This window comes from Coregonus lavaretus (genome assembly GCF_964263955.1).
Source record: "Coregonus lavaretus genome assembly, chromosome: 29".
Taxonomy (NCBI): Eukaryota; Metazoa; Chordata; class Actinopteri; order Salmoniformes; family Salmonidae; genus Coregonus; species Coregonus lavaretus.
This window is the reverse complement of record NC_140016.1, coordinates 27,306,647-27,324,041: the sequence shown is the minus strand read 5'-3', so window position 1 is coordinate 27,324,041 and position 17,395 is coordinate 27,306,647. Positions and strand designations below refer to the sequence as shown.

At 39.0% G+C, this 17,395-nt stretch overlaps 1 protein-coding gene across 2 annotated transcripts; it reads right to left on the bottom strand.

Moving 5' to 3' along the window:
* Positions 1-4,486: 4,486 nt before the first annotated feature.
* Positions 4,487-16,479, bottom strand: LOC311104792 (fibroblast growth factor 18-like). 2 transcript variants are annotated; one of them, XM_084146710.1, is made up of 5 exons: positions 15,804-16,479; positions 15,595-15,631; positions 11,453-11,621; positions 9,368-9,474; positions 4,487-6,295 (listed from the first exon to the last, which is right to left on the bottom strand). In XM_084146710.1, exons 1-5 carry the CDS (start codon positions 15,833-15,835, stop codon positions 6,017-6,019), a joined length of 624 nt encoding a protein of 207 aa, XP_084002836.1. In that variant the 5' UTR covers positions 15,836-16,479; the 3' UTR covers positions 4,487-6,016. The 2 variants fall into 2 exon arrangements, with proteins under 2 accessions (XP_084002836.1, XP_084002835.1); XM_084146709.1 differs by having other exon boundaries at positions 11,444-11,621; positions 15,804-15,940.
* Positions 16,480-17,395: the final 916 nt, after the last annotated feature.

The window sequence follows — 17,395 nt, the reverse complement described above, 5'->3', positions numbered from 1 at the left end:
AAATCTAGGAAAAATTGCCTTCAGAAAGTATTCACACCCCTTCACTTTTTTCACATTTTGTTGTGTTAAAAAGTGGGATTAAAATGGATTAATTTGTCATTTTTGGTCAATGATCTACACAAAATACTCTCATGTCACAGTGGAAGAAAATACTAACATTTATGAAAAATGTATGAAAAATAAAACACAAATATATCTTGATGAGATAACTATTCACCCCACTGAGACAACACATGTTAGAAACCCCGTTGGCAGCGATTACAGCTGTGAGTCTTTTTGAGTATGTCTCTAAAAGCTTTGCACACCTGGATTGTACAATATTCGCCCCATTATTGTTTTAAAAAAATTCAAGCTCTGTCAAGTTGGGTGTTGAGCATTGCTAGAAAGCCATTTTCAAGTCTTGCCATAGATTTTCAAGCTGATTTAAGTCAAAACTGTAACTAGGCCACTCAGGAACATTCAGTGTCGTCTTGGTAATCAACTCCAGTGTAGATTTGGACTTGTTTTTTAGGTTATTGTCCTGTTGAAAGGTGAATTTGTCTCCCAGTGTCTGTTGGAAAACAGACTGAACCAGGTTTTCCTCTAGGATTTTGCCTGTACTCCATTCTGTTTCTTTTTCTCCTAAAAAACTCCCTTGTCCTTGCCCATGACGAGCATACCCATAACAATGCAATGCTTGAAAAGATGGAGAGTGGTACTCAGTAATGTGTTGTATTGGATTTCCCCCAAACATAACACTTTATATTCAGGACGTAAAGTTAATTTCTTTGCCACATTATTTACAGTATTACTTTAGTGCTTTGTTGCAAACAGGATGCATGTTTTGGAATAGTTGTATTATTTACAGGCTTCCTTCTTTTCACTCTGTAATTTTAGGTTAGTATTTAACATTCAGTCTGTAACACAACAAAATGTGGAAAAAGTAAAAGGGGTGATTACTTTCTGAAGGCACTGTATATGTAAGTATTTTATTTAAATGATGTAATCCATTAAATTAATACTTTCACATGTACTATATATCAACTATCATCAAAATATTATCAATAACGGCTAAAGCAACAGTGCTTCATAGCAGCTACCCATCAAGAAGACCCCAAAACATCAGTTTGTAACTTATCCATTATTTTTTTAAATTTTAGCAGATGCTCTTATCCAGAGCAACTTACAGGAGCAATTAGGGTTAAGTGCCTTGCTCAAGGGCACATCGACAGATTTTTGACCTAGTCTGCTTGGGATTCGAACAATAGACATTTCGGTTACTGGCCCAATGCTCTTAACCTCTAGGCTACCTGCCGCCTAGGCGCAAAATACTACATGAAAATCTATTATTCAAAGAAAACAGACAGTTTTCAAGAAAAAATAGTATATAAGCAGATTTAGAATCCTGTAAAAACACTGCTCAGCTATATATTCAAAGACAAACATTAAAAACATTGAGAATCACAAAATGTTCCCCCAGTGGATTTTTCAGTCATAAAAGAAGACCAGTCAAGTGCGGTTTAACATTTAGCTAGAATAAGAAAGACTGCGGTGTCTTGATGGTAAATGACGTGACATAGATCTACAGTAAATGGCATATGTAAAATCACTATATTAGAGCTTGGTTACCATTTTGGTTTTGCCTTTGTTTTTCTCTAACCTGAGGGCAAGTTAAGTAGTCTTTGAGAGACAAAGGTTGTTCTATGTCTCAAATAGTGTGCCACCAAATTTCTGTTGACAGGGCTTCTTATTCAGTTTGTGGTTGCTGATGCTTGAATTCTGAGGAACACGTTGGTTATTCCACTGACATTCGTTTGACTTATGTGCCACCACAAATAGAACACATTTTCTCAAGACAGTGACAGAGGCCATTGTAATGTCATTCTTAATATGTTGTTGTATGTTGATGGATGATGTTATGAGCTGCATTGAGTTAATAAAGAATAATTTGGAAAAAATGTCACTATGAAAAAAAAAAATCTGATTATCGAATAAACTATTTTGCCACTACTGCCTTTAGAGATCCAGCTCCCTGGAGAAGAGATTTGGAAAGAGGATTTCATGTTTCAGTTGAAAGTTATTGGTTCAGTTCCAAGTCTATCCTTCAGTGATCAAAGGTTAACTCAAAGAAAGGCTTGGCAGGAGGTTTATACAAAATGTCTTCCCTTCATTCCGAAAGGTTCAATACATTTGTTACCATTGGTGCTGCTCGTTTAGACAACCCTCAACCTCTATTTATTTGGATTACATCTCTCTTCTTTCTCTATCATACCAGATTGTTGAGGGACATCATTAATATGCATATCATTCTTTCATCATTACATTTTAGCAGACGCTCTTATCCAGAGCGACTTACAGTTAGTGAATACATATATATATATGTTTTATACTGGCCCCCCGTGGGAATCGAACCCACAACCCTGGCGTTGCAAACACCATGCTCTATCAACTGAGCTACATCCCTGCCGGCCATTCCCTCCCCTACCCTGGACGACGCTGGGCCAATTGTGCGCCGCCCATGAGTCTCCCGGTCGCGGCCGGCTGCGACAGAGCCTGGATTTGAACCAGGATCTCTAGTGGCACAGTTAGCACTGCGATGCAGTGCCTTAGACCACTGCGCCACTCAGGAGTGCACAGGCACAATATCTGTATTCGGATAAACTAAATTGACAAATTTCCCACCCTGGTCTGTATGAACCTGTTAGGGGATTCCATAATTAAATTGTACGAGTATTGTACGAGTATCGTACATGAAAAGAATTGGCCATGAGACACTGCAATGCATGACTGAGCATCCCTAAAAACCATACTCAAATGAATGGAATACTAGTTTCTTTGAGTTCTGGTTTGAGTAATGAGATCTTCTGCCTAGACATGGTGTTAATGGAGAAACTTCATGCCACGTAAAATAATACTTTTAAAAGCAGACAGAGTATGAGACATGTATGCGACCTCTAAATCCAATGACGGAATAGCGTCTTCATCTGGTGTAGCTAGGTGGCTAAGCAGACTGCTGTGTGTCTGATAACATCAGTAGGAAGTTAAACAAAATACGTTTTTTCCTCAAAACTGCCATCTTTCAGTCTGACGGTTACTGTAAACACCATTCCAGCGCACAACATTATAAGACATGCTATTCCACATTCCTTCACCCTGTTTTTTAGGGGGAGAAATGTCTCAAACGCTTTTGCCAAAAGAAAGCTCACAACATTTATATAAAAGTGGCATCATTTGTAATAGAGTAGCACAAGGTTCAGTTATAGTATTTCTAATAAAATACTTCTGTGAAACTTCAGAATAACAGAAAGTTCACAGCAGAGTTCTCTGCTATTCTCTCAACATTCCTTGTCTTTCAACCTCATGGCAAAATATCCTCTTTCTTGATATACTGTAGTTGTGCCAGTAAGGTGTCAATTGGAACACTCGCTACACAAAATATCTCTCCATATTTCCATATTTTGGATTATGACAAAGTTCTTAGGAGACATAAAACTAACTCCTTTCAGCCTGGTTTCCGGCCTTGATTTTGATGTCCGCATAACATCCCATGGAAGTTTAGGACATCCCAGTAATTATATACATTTGCATAATGTGAAAGGTTATGCAAGCCCACATCTAAACCCAGACGTTAGATTAATAAAAAATGATATTTGTATCAAGTGGACCAAATTCAAATTACTTTTGCTCCTTGTACACAAAATTGCCTTACAGTCCCAATACGATTTAGCACTTGTACACAGTGCATATACATACAGTGTTCCTAAAACATAAACTCTATCCAAATATTAAAGAGGTGATGAGAGTTACCCACTCGGCAAAAACTGGTTGTCTCAATGTTGTTTCCACTTCATTTCACCCCAAAATGTCAATGTGTTGACGTTGAATCAACATGGAAAACTGATTGGATTTGCAAAAAGTAATCAACGTAAGAGAATTTCATCTTTTTTCAACCAACTTTTAACCTAAATCCAATGACATGGTGAAATGTGTGGTTGATTTCACGTTGAATTCATGTTAGTTGACAACTCAACCAAATGTAAATCAAAACTAGACATTGAACTGATCTGTGCCACTGCCCAGTGAGTAACTACTAACATCTAAGTTCTGTTGGATGTTGTCTTGGCACAGACACAGCTAATGTACTATCAAAGTTCATGGTTAGGTTATAGTAAACTTGTCAGCCTTTACAACACATTTCCAATCCTTAGAATAGCTCTTACAATGAATACGCAATGCAACATTTCTCAACCTAGAAATCTACTGCTGTTAAAAGCAGTCTTCACACTTTTAGGTTTGTATAGTATACGAAAATGCATACCTTGGCAGTATGTAGAGAAGGGAATGTACTCCATTTCTGACCAAGTGATACCTGCAATAGTCTAAAGGGGGAAATGTTATAGTAGCTACCAGTGAACTCATATAATCCCAGTGTCTTGGAGAGAAAAGGCATGCATTTGCCCCTCAACTACAATACAAAGCGAAGTAAACACATAGAAAAACCATTTTTAAATATAGTCCTCATTTTATTAACAGAGGCCAAATAAATTCATCACATTGTATTTACAAAGAAAGGCAATAAATATCTTATAATAGTCATAAAATTGTTTTTTGCATACATTTAAAAAAACAAAAAACATAAATGTGTCATGTTGTTAGTAGCATCTCATACAAAACCTGTCAGGTGGTAGACAAATATATAGGCTACTACAGCTCTACCCAGGAATAGAGGCTGAACTTTGTCATCAATAGTAATGATCTACAATGTTCTGTAGGGATCACAACTCCTCTGTTTGCCAGCTCTAGTCTGTTTCCCGAATCCAAACTAAGCATATTTCTGGTTGTATGGTTTTCAGGGTTTGAGAGTTAGGTCTTACAATACAGAGATCGTGGCTGGTTAGGATAAATCTATACCTGTCTTAGTACACATTTGAACAGTTCAGTGCTCTTGACATTATAACTGGCTTGACTGAACACAATGTTAAAGATTAACAGTTTTTGGGATGTCTCTTTGAACATGGGTGCTTGGGTGCACCATGAACAACCAGTAATACCAGCCACCTTTTGGTTGTAGGCCTATGAAAAGCAGGGCAAAATTGGTGGATGCAGATGGTAATAACAACAGATAGCTTGCTCTGTGTCAAAAATGATTCTGACCTATATCAATGTTTGAGAAGCTGTCCAGTATTCATTAGGCTTTTTTCAACTTTCTACCACAGTACGACAAGTAAGGCAAAAGGTGTGATATTACATTTCCCATTGTAATAGTGTCAGTGTTTCTGTCTCAGTTAACTTCTGAGCCACATCAACTCAGGTTAAACAAAACTACAACCCTGTCTGATGCCTTGCTAGTCAAAGCATGTTGTGTTCAGCTGAATCATAGGTTGCACAAATTTTTTTCAAGGAAATCACACTGTACACAGCGTGTTCAGCGCATTCCATCCAGAGTAGGCCACGATTCAGGCAGAAGGTATCAACACGATGAGAGTTGATACCTTCTGGTAGAGTTGGGGGAGAGAAAATGGCCACTGTCAAATATTGCACTCAAAGCTACGCAGTTATCTAGGTAGACTGTGTCACCTGCCATTGTCACCTCTTTCTGTTTCGTCTCCATGGCGTCTGATTCCAGTGGAAATACGGGATCCATGTTGTCGGGGGTAACACAAACAAAACTGACCGGTATTCCAATAAAATCTAGCGCTTGCTTTTTATAACACTTATAAACTCATGCTTCCACCCTCATTGTCAGATAGATGCCTTCAGTTTGCAATTCTAAGGAGCAGAAGATGAGCGATAAGGGTCCTTTGTCATCCTTAGTTTATCCAGTATAAATAAAATAAGACACATTATAATAATTATAATAACCCAGAAACATCCAACATTTGGGAGATGTTCAATGTTCCTGAAATATAAAAATAAAACATCTTTGAATGTTTGTTCTTTTTTGTTCTCGTTCTTTTGACAGAAGTCTTTAAGGGGTTTTAAGGCAAGAAGCTTGAGATGTCCTTGGAAAACTTTGTGTGTGCTGTCCATCGGCCCATCAGTTAGTTTTGGGGTTCTGTTTTAAGCGACGCGCCCTTCGTGTCCGCTTAGTTACTGTAGTGAAACGGAACTCTTCCAGTGGGTCCACCTTGCCCTTTGGATGGCGTTTCATGAAATGCACTTCCTGTTGAGTTTGTGTGGTCCGCGATCCTTTTTTGGGCCTCCCCTTCCTGTTGAAGCCTAGGTACCACCCTTTGTACTTGGCCGACACGAGAGCTGTGTAGTTGTTCTCCAAGAATTCTTCCACGAAGACGCACTCCTGGTTCCTACCATTGCGCTGCAAGGAAAACAACATGGTTTTAGACACTTAGCACCTGGTTTCCAACACTGTGAAATAAATTACTTCCGCCTTCCATAATGGCAGACCATCAAGGAAACCTTTTTTATCTACTGCCAAAGAAACATTTATGTATCTCATATAAGCCAGAAAGTGATGGAACTACTACAGTTGCATAAAGTTGTTATTCATTCCTTTTTAAATTGTGTTTCTGGGATGGCTCTTGTAAGGACACAGAAACTTTACTAGACATTTCACACCTTGCATTTGTCAGTTTTAAGATATCTGTGTATTTAAAAAGAATTATACATTTTTGTGATATACACTCCCATACTTATGTATTTGGACAGTTAAGCTGTATTTGGATGGTGAAGGAACAAACATAATACCTCCCAAAACATGCTAACCTCCCCTGTTATTGGTAATGGTGAGAGGTTAGCATTTTTGGGGGGTATGATCTTTGTTCCTCTAACTTTCTCACACATCATTATTCAGGATTAATTAAGGATTATCCATAATCATGGTAGCATCCACATTAATGTAGAAGTGTTCAGAAACATCTTATATTCTTCTTTACAATAAAAGTGACTACAAAATGACACAATACATTTTTCACGATTCAGTTCCTATTAGCCAAAACATAATCCAAAATACATCCAAAAACGGCAAATGTATCCAACAAGTTTGTAGGGTCACAAGCTTGATGTAGTCATTGTGTGCTAGGAATATGGGACCAAATAATAAAAAGTTGACTACCGTATTTTCCGCACTATAAGGCGCACCGGAGTATAAGCCGCAGCAGCTAAATTGAATGATATTGAATGATGTGTACATATATAAGCCGCACTGGACTATAAGCCACAGGTGTTTTCATGTTTAATTACCATATGTAAGGGTTCGTGCACAGAGGGGATTGTCGGGAAAGAGACAAACTGTCTCGCTCTCGTAATGTCTGTCTGTCTTGCTCTCGTTCTGTCTCTCGTACCACTCTCGGTTCCACTTTTACTTTGCGCGCTACCTATCTCACTCTTTTCCGGCCTCCAGCTTTTCCTGCTGGAGCCCGCCGCTTAAAGGTGGGGGGCGCGGACCGGTCATAGAGCCCATAGAGTGTAAAGTTGGTGGACTGTAACCTGTAAAATCCATAGATTTAGGTCTTCTAGTGGCCGTTAGCTGTAAAAATCCATAGATTAGCCGCACCGCAGGGTCGAAAAATGGGAAAAAAGGCGTGGCTTATAGTCCGAAAATTACGGTACTTTAATACACTATACGTTAATTTGTCCAAATACTTACAAAAGAAAAGTCAAATGGGGGGGACTACATATGTATAAAAACACCCTCAAATAAAAGGTGACATTATGTACTGTCGCCTTATATGAAACATTTGATCTTGAATCCGAAATGCTGAAGTATAGAGCCAAATTTAATGTTAGCTTCACTGTCCAAATGAATACGGAGGGGAGTGTACATCCTGCTATTTTACATGGCACCACCTGGTGAACAAGAGGTATAATTGCAATGGCAATGGTCCTTTGAGGCCATTAGCCTGTTAACTGTATTAAACCATTGTGATGATTGCAGTCTATAATTGACTGGTGGAGTGTCAAAAGGAAAGCACAGGTTACGTAACAGGGTGCCAGAGAGTTATCAAAAGATTTTTGTCAGGGGCGCACTGAGTAAGCACTCTCCATCCTGGCTTGTATGTTCGGCAATTGAACATATGAAGAGTTTCATTCCAAAACGCTATATATCCATTTTCAGAAATGTCGGTTAATTAGCTTTTATTGTTTGAAAGAAATGATGAAAGAGATATACATATATATTTTTACTACCTAATCATGGCACGGGGATGTTCAATGACAGACATGTATTTGTTTAAAATCTATCACTTGATGGATTCATTACAGAGAGACAAATAATCATGTTTTTTCTGCTTCTAAATGCTATATATCTGCCAGGCTCTGAGAATTAAATAGTGCTGCTAGGTTTAACAAAGTTAAATGTAACGAATAACTACATTTCTAATAAAGAACTGTACAAATGTTACATTTGGGACATCAACATTGAAATGTTAAATAAATAAATACAGTAATATGAGATCTCTATGTAAAACATTTACATTTGACATTTTAGTAATTTACAAGATGCTCTTATCCAGAACAACTTGCAGTAAGTGCATTCATCTTAAGATAGCTAGGTGAGACAACCACATATCACAGTCAAATATACAGGACACAAACATTCCATTCCAGCTAAACAATGGATATATAGGGGTTTTGCAAAAAAAAAAAAAAAAAGTCTATTAATAAAAAATCTGAGAATAGTAATATTTTACACACAGATGAAGGTACCCATAAGCTATTATTTCTGATGAAAAAACACAAATGTGAAATATTTGTGGATATAGCGTTTTGGAAATAAACTCAATTTTTTAAATACATATCTATGTTTTATTTTTGCGCAGCAATGGATGTCTTAGTCTTGCTAAAATATCCTTAAAGGGGAAATCCGCAGTTGAAACAATAACAATGGGTTTCCCTGCCACGGTTTCGGTAAAAAGCTGAGGAATGGGGATGGAGAAATGTAACCACTCTTAAATTCATAGACAGAGCTATGGATGCAAGGGTTGAACATCCATAATAACAAAATTATAGTTTTAACTGTGTTTTGAGGCTATACAGTGTCTGTTTACATTTACTTTGTTTACAAACATTGGAGTAAAACAAGCGTATATTTTAGTTCCTAATGGGGTTCAACAGTTGAACTAAGCTCATGACGCATTTATAAGTTATATTCTTCAAGAATCAATGGGTACATATAATTAATTTATAAGTCCAAAAATGGATGTAGGAACTGCAGATTTCCCTTTAAGAGGAACTTTGGCACACATCTAAACAAACTTTTCAGGTAAAAGTCATTTTTCTAATGTTAGTTATAGTAATGTCTTCATCCACTGGAGTCACTCAAAGAATCTGTTATTGGCACTAGGCAAAAAATTAAGAGCCTAATTTTATTTAATTGAGTTAGATTTGCCCCATTCTCTAGCAAGAGAGTAACAACTAAGAAAATGCTTACCTTTCCAACTATTTTGCCATTCTTGTTCATACAGATGTAATACTCACTCTCCTTCCCTTTTATTCGAATATGGCTCCCAAAGGTTTCTGTCTCAACAACAAGAAGAGCTAGAAGGTGAAGGAGAAACGCATTTACTTGATGAATATGTTCAACCACTTACAGTACATTCATTAAGTTGATACAGTCCATTTTAAACAGAAAATGACTATTTGTTCATTAAATATACTCTATAATTGACTGTATGATCTCCACAGGATAACAAATAAACATTTGAAATGATCCATTCTAAACAAGCACACCGGCGGCTTCTTTTGCTCTGTCACAACCTTAACCCCTGTGGGGTCACCTTTGTTTCTGTTCGCTCCTCGCGGGCAAGAGATCTGCCAAACATTTTGGAGCGGTTACGCTCCCTCAGGATTAGGTTTCAGGTTGTCTTTAGTCTGTGCTCACTCAATCAAAAAGTTAAAGATGATCCATTTGTTTAACACACTGGCCTATTCAGTGGCACTCAAGGGAACAGAGGCAGGTGGGGGGGGGGGGGTCTCCAAAATAGACCCTTAAAACAATCTTGAAGGGGAGTGGGAAACTCGTCTGAGAACTGACATTGAGAGAGAGAGAGGAAGAAGACATCCCTCTCTTTCCACCAGGGAGCAAAGAGGATAGAATTACTGTGGTGAGACTTCTCTGAAAGAACAGGAGGTCTGGTTTGAGAAACAGAATGGAGCTCCTGAGAGGAGTTGGAGGAGCTGGGACAGAGATGGCCACAAGTCTCCACTTAGCTTCCCCTCTTCCATACTACAATGGAAAAAAGCAAGCTGTACCGTGATATCCCAGATTGAAGAGGGTTTAAGTGTAGTGTCGCTCACTGCGGCCAAGCTTTAGAAACCCCACAGCATTCTCAGTGCTGAATCGCAAACGAATGTGCCGAGGGTGGACTTGTGCAAGTACCACTGGAGACTTCAATTGCAACTGGAAACTACAGGTGCAACAACTGCCTTTTAAAAAAACTACTTTTGCCTGTTTCACATGGATTTTTACAAATGTGACTATGCATTTAGATATATAAGATGCTATCGGACAAATGGTGACATCAATTATGTGGGATTGCGTGTGACACATTCTATAGCCCACTTTTCTTGAAGGCAAGCACTGCTGCCTGGGGAGAATTATAACCCTCTTATCCGCGTGCATATGTGGGGTAGCTGACCTTGTAGTAGCAGAGGCTCCATTTCTTAGCCGTGCTTTCTGACCCTCCATTGTGAGGTTGCTGTTATGACTGAGTGAGGATTAGTGCAGAGAGTAGAGAAGAGTGTCTTCCCGAGCCTCCTGTTAAATCAGTGTCAGGGAGTTCACAGGTGCCAGGTACTGGGGCTGAGGGGAGGGGGCAGGGTTGGCAATTCCTCATGGGAAACATTGAATCTGCTTCCACTCAAGCTCTAACAAGCAACGAGAGGAAACCTCGCCTCAGTGCATCTGTGACTGAACACAGTCGACCGACGGTGCTTGTTGGCGACTCATACATGTGAGCGCAAACAGGCAAGCACTCCCATACAAACGCGTCTAGACCACAGCCCAACTTTTAATAGAAAATGGGCCATGTCCACAGTGACAAGTAGTGAATATAGCAACTGATAAACTCTTCGTAGAGTTGAAAAGAACTATGCCAGGCATCACACAGAATTACTTTCCATGACAACAATCAGATAGCTGTATTTCCACCTCAATATGATCACTGACCAGAACAGTGTAAGGAACACAGCTGAGACTCAATATATACAGTATCTCTAGATGTGCTTTATCTGTGGCCGGACGTGCTTTATCAGTGGCCGGACACGCTCATAGCCTCAAATTCCCACACTATTCATCATCTTAATGGCTTAACCAAGCAATCAGTTAGTAGCTGAGTTAGGGTCAAAGTTCACTCATTAAAAATGTAAACCCAACTCTGACCAGTAGCGGTCCAAAATAGGTCGAACGAATCCTGGTTCACATGAGATAATTCCCACAATAAAGACCATTGATGAGGGGAACTGGCTGAAGCGTCTGTAAGTGAAGTGCACAGGAATTCTCCCGTACCGTACTTGCCCCCATCGTCTCCGTTGGCGTTGACCTTCTTGCCCAGGATCTGGACGTGCTTGCCCGTGGTGTGGCTGTACAGCTGGTAGATACGGATCTGCTTCCGGCTCAGGTCGTCCGGGTTCCGCGTGTGGTTCTCGATATAGATCCTGAAATCGGCTGAGCTCTGTTGAGATTCCTGGAGGAGAAAGACATGACACAGGTGGTCATAGACCAGCTTTTACTAGGGCCTCTGTCATGAAGCTCTGCTTAATGGCCAGCAACTGAGGTAACACCTTGGATGTTGTAAGCTGACATTTTAAGTTCAGTTTGCACATTAAAACTGACACGTATCTTCTTCACGACATGTTTACAAGGTAATGAAACTGTGAGGCATTGTACAAATTCGAAGGGCACATACTGTAGAAGTTCACCGAGAACAAAATCACAACATGGTACATGCTTCATTATCATTGCATGTCTTTGTATTAAGGTAGCTGTATACTATGCGCCCGGGGATATATTGAGAACAGTATTCCATTTCCACAAGCAAGCCACTAGCAATTATACACCTGAAGCATTCAGAACTGTTACACTATCATCAAACAAATATCTGCCCTAGGGCCCAGTAAGGCCCATAAATCACAGTGGAGATGTGGATGTGATGGCGAGAGGCAGCTTGTACCACAAAAACATACTCGGAGGGAGCATCTTGTAACATAAATTCACCCATTCAAATATTTCACACTGTTAGCCTGAATGCAAAGGTCTGTTTCGCACTTACAAGTCAGGGCCTAAAAAAACGGACTTTGACAACACATGAAAATGAACGCAGCCTGTGTGCCCTGTCACCCAACCCCATATGTGGATGGGAAGGATAACGTATACTTTCGAAACCCCTGGAATCTCGATTTGCGCCAAGATCCCGTTCCCCAGCTGTATCGTGTGGTAATTACATAGTAACAGCCTTTTATGTGGCTTCTCTCAGGTGGCTAATTATATACACATTACATACTCTAACTCCTTGTTGTTTTAACCTCAGCAAATTAATGACATTTAGTGAATGAGAGGGGAAATATGCTCATGGTAGAACAAATCTTTAACACAGGGGTAAAACAAACCACTGGTCTGAATACAAATCCCAGTAGTTTGAAGCTACATCATGGCTGACAAGGTGTCAGCAAATATTAAAGGAACTAAGAAGCAGTCACTTTTGGATGGTCTAAAAACAATGGCAAGTATATGAATAAAACATATAATCAACAAGGGGCTATGCTTTCTATGAAAATGAATGAATGACGTGGAAGTTGTGTTCCACGACACGCTAGTGGAGTGGAACTGACCTTCCACTGAGTTGCATTCCTTTCCAGAGAACGCATAGAGCCCCAAGCTGATTATCCCTTTTATACCATGGCTATAATTTAACACATTTGCCGGTAGAAATGTGTTCATTTGCCGGTAGAAATGTGCTCAACATCCACTGAAGTAGCTAGCAAGTTTACTAGATAGCAACAGTAGTTGACGTGGTAACCAAACAAACAGACTTGCTGGTTTAGCTAACCAAACCATCAGTCCTAGCTTGCTATTATGAAAATCGAATTCAACAATGCCAATAATGTTTTCAATTCGACTTTTGCTTTCAAAAGCAGCTCAAACATAGAACATGTAACAATGAACTATAGCCATTCAATTCTACCGTGCAAATATACAGTGAGTTATAGGGAAATAATGCACGCTCTAGAATGCCCTTCAAGCAATCAGAAACAAATATTAAACAATACCATGGTATAACACTAAAATAAAGTTGTTTGCCTAAAACAAAGATGCATCTTAATCAATAAATAAAATCTTATTGAAATCTCTTTATCACACTTCCCTTGAATTTAGTCAATGCTTAGGCGGAGGAACATTAAGAAAGTTATTATAACACACCTCTTACTTTCGTTCCTAAAAAATAGAGCATCCAATAGAGCATCTACAACTCTAGTAAAGCGTCCACAACTCTAAAAGACCATTCAAAACGATCATAGAGCATCCAAATCCAATAGAGCATCTTAATAGAGCTTCCACAACCCTAGAATGACATTGTCTGTCCATTACACTACCCCCCAAAGTTCACCACCAAGCCAGCATTCAATAAAAAATACTTTTCGGATAACTACTGCTTTGGGATTTGTACCAAATCTCTCCATCTCTAAACAAACATAAAGGTGTGTTTTGTAGACAGTTGCATTTCACATGGGAGGAAACAAAGGCAAGCGTCTGCAGAGGGCCGAGGTAAACGCAATCGACAAAACATTTTAGCGAGCCGTCTCCCTCTTCAAAGACAGGGGACGAAAATGGGTATGGTTGAAACTTTAAAAGTCTGGCAACATCTTTGCTGGGAAGCTTAGCCCCCTGCATCTCAAATAAACCGTACCATCTGCTTAACACACACACAGGTCTACAAAACAGTCTACATGCCATCAAGGTTGTGCTACACAATTGTATTGGTCTATCTAAAGTGTATTTTCTTCAAGAAAGCCTCTATGAGACTTCCTTCTGACCAACCTCTTATTTGCAGAAGCAATTAGTCATGCAAAGCAAGAAGCATATTGGTATATCTCACCACAGATATGGGTAGCAATTAAAACTATAGTATTGTAATTACTGTCTAGGTTGGGGGAGATATCAGACAGTTGACACTATAGCGTTGTTTTTGCCAATTCCTTTGGAACAAGAACACATACCCTTACGTAACCCAGTTGTCTCCTCTTTTTTTTTTTTTTACCCCCAGCTTTTTTCCTTGCTGAGGGGTGTCTTTGTAAGATGTCCCCTTTATTATGAAATGGTAATGCCAGGTTTTATAATCATGACCCCTTGACCTATTTGTTTAGAACATCTCTGACAGAGACGTGATGTCCAAAAGGTAGAATGAGGGATTGTACTCTATGTCTTCATCTATTGCAGCATCATTGGATGGATTGGGCCTCTCCATTAATAATTTGTTTGGCATGAGTTGTTTGTTGACAATCTTAATCCTCATCTTCAATGCAAAGGATTACTTGTTGAAGCAACTCTGGAAATGTTAAGATTTTAAACTAGGTGATATCTTATCACCTCAATCAGGGGGAAGGGATTGGGCACATTGTATGTAATTACTTATCCCTGTATAAATAGCCAGCAATCTTGTTTTAATTACTTTTAATAAGCATTAAATTGGAGACAGGGGAAAATTCGAGTAATTCTCTGTAATCCCTGAGAGATTTGATTGGCATCAACCCTGGTATATGATACTGACTAGACTACAAAACAAACCCCAATAAAAGAGGCATGGAAGCATTGCAGGACTTGGGCTAACTGCTGCCTCTCACTGTATCTAACAATATAACATGCTGGTTTCCAAACTACACTTTGTTTCTGATTTCATTTACACCAAATACATAATGACAAATACACTTAACTAAAAATAACCAATACATTCATGCTCAAAACGCAAATACATTATTTTTTTATACTAGACAACAGTTAAGCAATTGATTCTATCTCCATGCAGCATGTTACACTTCATAATAATGAAGAATGTGGATTTTTACTGACGTTTGCTATAGACAACCAAGTTAACAAATAAATCGCATGCGTAAAAGATGCGCGGTTAGTGCAGTTTATACTATTATTACAAAATAGATCCACGAGGCTGAAATTGATCAAAATCTAAATGTCCTTCAAATGTATTTTCATCTCAGCTTTTTCTCTGTCTCAATTATGGTTGCCTGGCTCAATTGTGAGCTGTGGGCTTATCTGGTGCACTCGAGGACGCCTCGTTCATTAGTGAGATGCAATAGGATAGTTTCCTCTACATTCCAAACCTATTTCCTTACCATAAAATCTACAATATTTTAACGAGGGTAGAGTTACTTTGCTTGTATTTTTATTTAATGAACAATAAACATCGATCTTTAATTAGGGAATTGTGTTAATCTTATCTAATTAAAGTAACTGAAATCTGAGAAAAATAACCAGCGCGTCTAACCACCGTATGTTAAAGGTTGCCAAGTGCCCAGAAGCTAAAATAGTGTATAGTTACAGTATCCAATTGTATGAGTACGTGTTCATAATAAATCCAGAATGGGTGCTGCAAAATCACACACACACACACAGTGTTCAAAATCAGAACAATCAAATCAACCTACCTGGAGCTGGAAATAGAGGACCAGAAAATGTAAACACCTGGAGAGAGAAAAAGGAGGAGGGGGTAAATCACAAGCAATTACATAAAATATAAACGGCTATAGCCATACCTGAATGTCAACCGTAGCAACTATGTAGCTTTTAGCGACTTCTATTGGTAAGAATGTACGTGTTTTGAGAAACGAAAGGAATAGAAAGATGGAATCCTTACAGGTATATGAACCTCGAAGGCACAACAGACATCTTGACTTGCTGAAATACACCTGTTTCCACAGTTTTAAAGCCCCGAGAGAAGTTGATGATAGACCCGCCAGCGTCCTTACGCAAACAATCCCGGAGGTGTCTTTGAATCCCAGTGTAATGATAAATAACTGGAGTGCAAAAATGTCACTGAACGCAACATTAGGTGCTTCCTTGTTGTAAGAAAATGATCCAGAGGGAAAAGGTAGCGTATTGTTTCTTGTCCGCCTCCAAATCTCCTAGCTCCGCTCTCACGGTCCGTTTAGACAGCGGTATCTTCCAGGCGCGGAAATATTCAATTTGCAACCATTGCTTAGTAGATTTCCCCTTGTTTAAAAATCCATTGCGCGCACACTCTTTCCTCCCAAAGGTGCTGCTCCAAAGATCAGAGGTACTTCAGTTCCGTCCGTACCTGCGGGTGATATCTACATTGCATGGATCATTTTTAATCTTCCGACTCCACAGTGGGAAAATGGCAAAAGTGCATAAAATCGAATAGGAAAATTGAAAAAATGTTAGGCAGAATACCTCGCGTTCTGATAAAAAGTCAGTGTTATCCAGAAGGTAGCTATAAATATGAAACCTGAATCTAACTCAGCGGCAGATCTTCGTTGCAGGGGCGATGGTGTAATGCCTGTCAGTGGAGTATCTGCGGCTAAGGATTTGGGCACAGTGAGGTTGTTCTGTTGGTGGTGGGTGGAAACTTGTCAGCGGTTTGCACCTGATAGGGTAATCTTTGAGAGACCATCAGTATGGAGAATGTTTTCCTCTAGTCAGAAATTATAGTGCTTGGGAGGGAGTTGGTACAAGGAGGAACACACGAATTGATGGACTTGTTTTTACCTTTTTTAGAGACTTTTGTATATAGGTTAATTTTATATTCGATATTACCTTAAATGCAGGTGTAGGCCTATTTCAAGTTCAAAATAGCTTACTTGGGCGAATACTGGATTCCCATTGGAAGCTATTTTTTCTTAAATCATATTTTGTATTATTCATAAAGGCTATTTTTTAAAACATTTGTTCTTCATTATTAGTATTATTAATATCGTAATTATTAATGTTATTATTATTAGTTTATTATTGCAGTTGTGTTTGTTGTATTACCTTTGTAATGAGAAATAATGTATCATGGAGGCCATGTATTTTCAGAACACAATATTACAAAATTGAGTGCGGGGTTGGTTAGGCAGCAGTCAAGACTACTCTTTCTCGGCTTCCCTTGTTTTCAGGTTATGTTGGGAGGCCACTTCGTTTGTGGATTGGGCTTTACTCTCCCAGACAGCATTGAAATGCAGGTTGTTGTGGAACACGATTTTTCAATAATGTGCTATAACTTATCCTGCATTTAAATGAAAGAGAGGTGTGAATGTGTTTACGAGGCCCTCTGAACTCGCAGTGGCCTCCCGCCACTTAGGACCATTGTGTGATTCCCCTTTATTGTCCTATTACAACGGGAATTACAGCATTCCATCCTCATTGCATTTAAAATGAAATTTCAAATTTTTCCCATAGGGTTAGTGGTAACCATTTAAACTATAGTTGATTGTACTTTGAATAGCC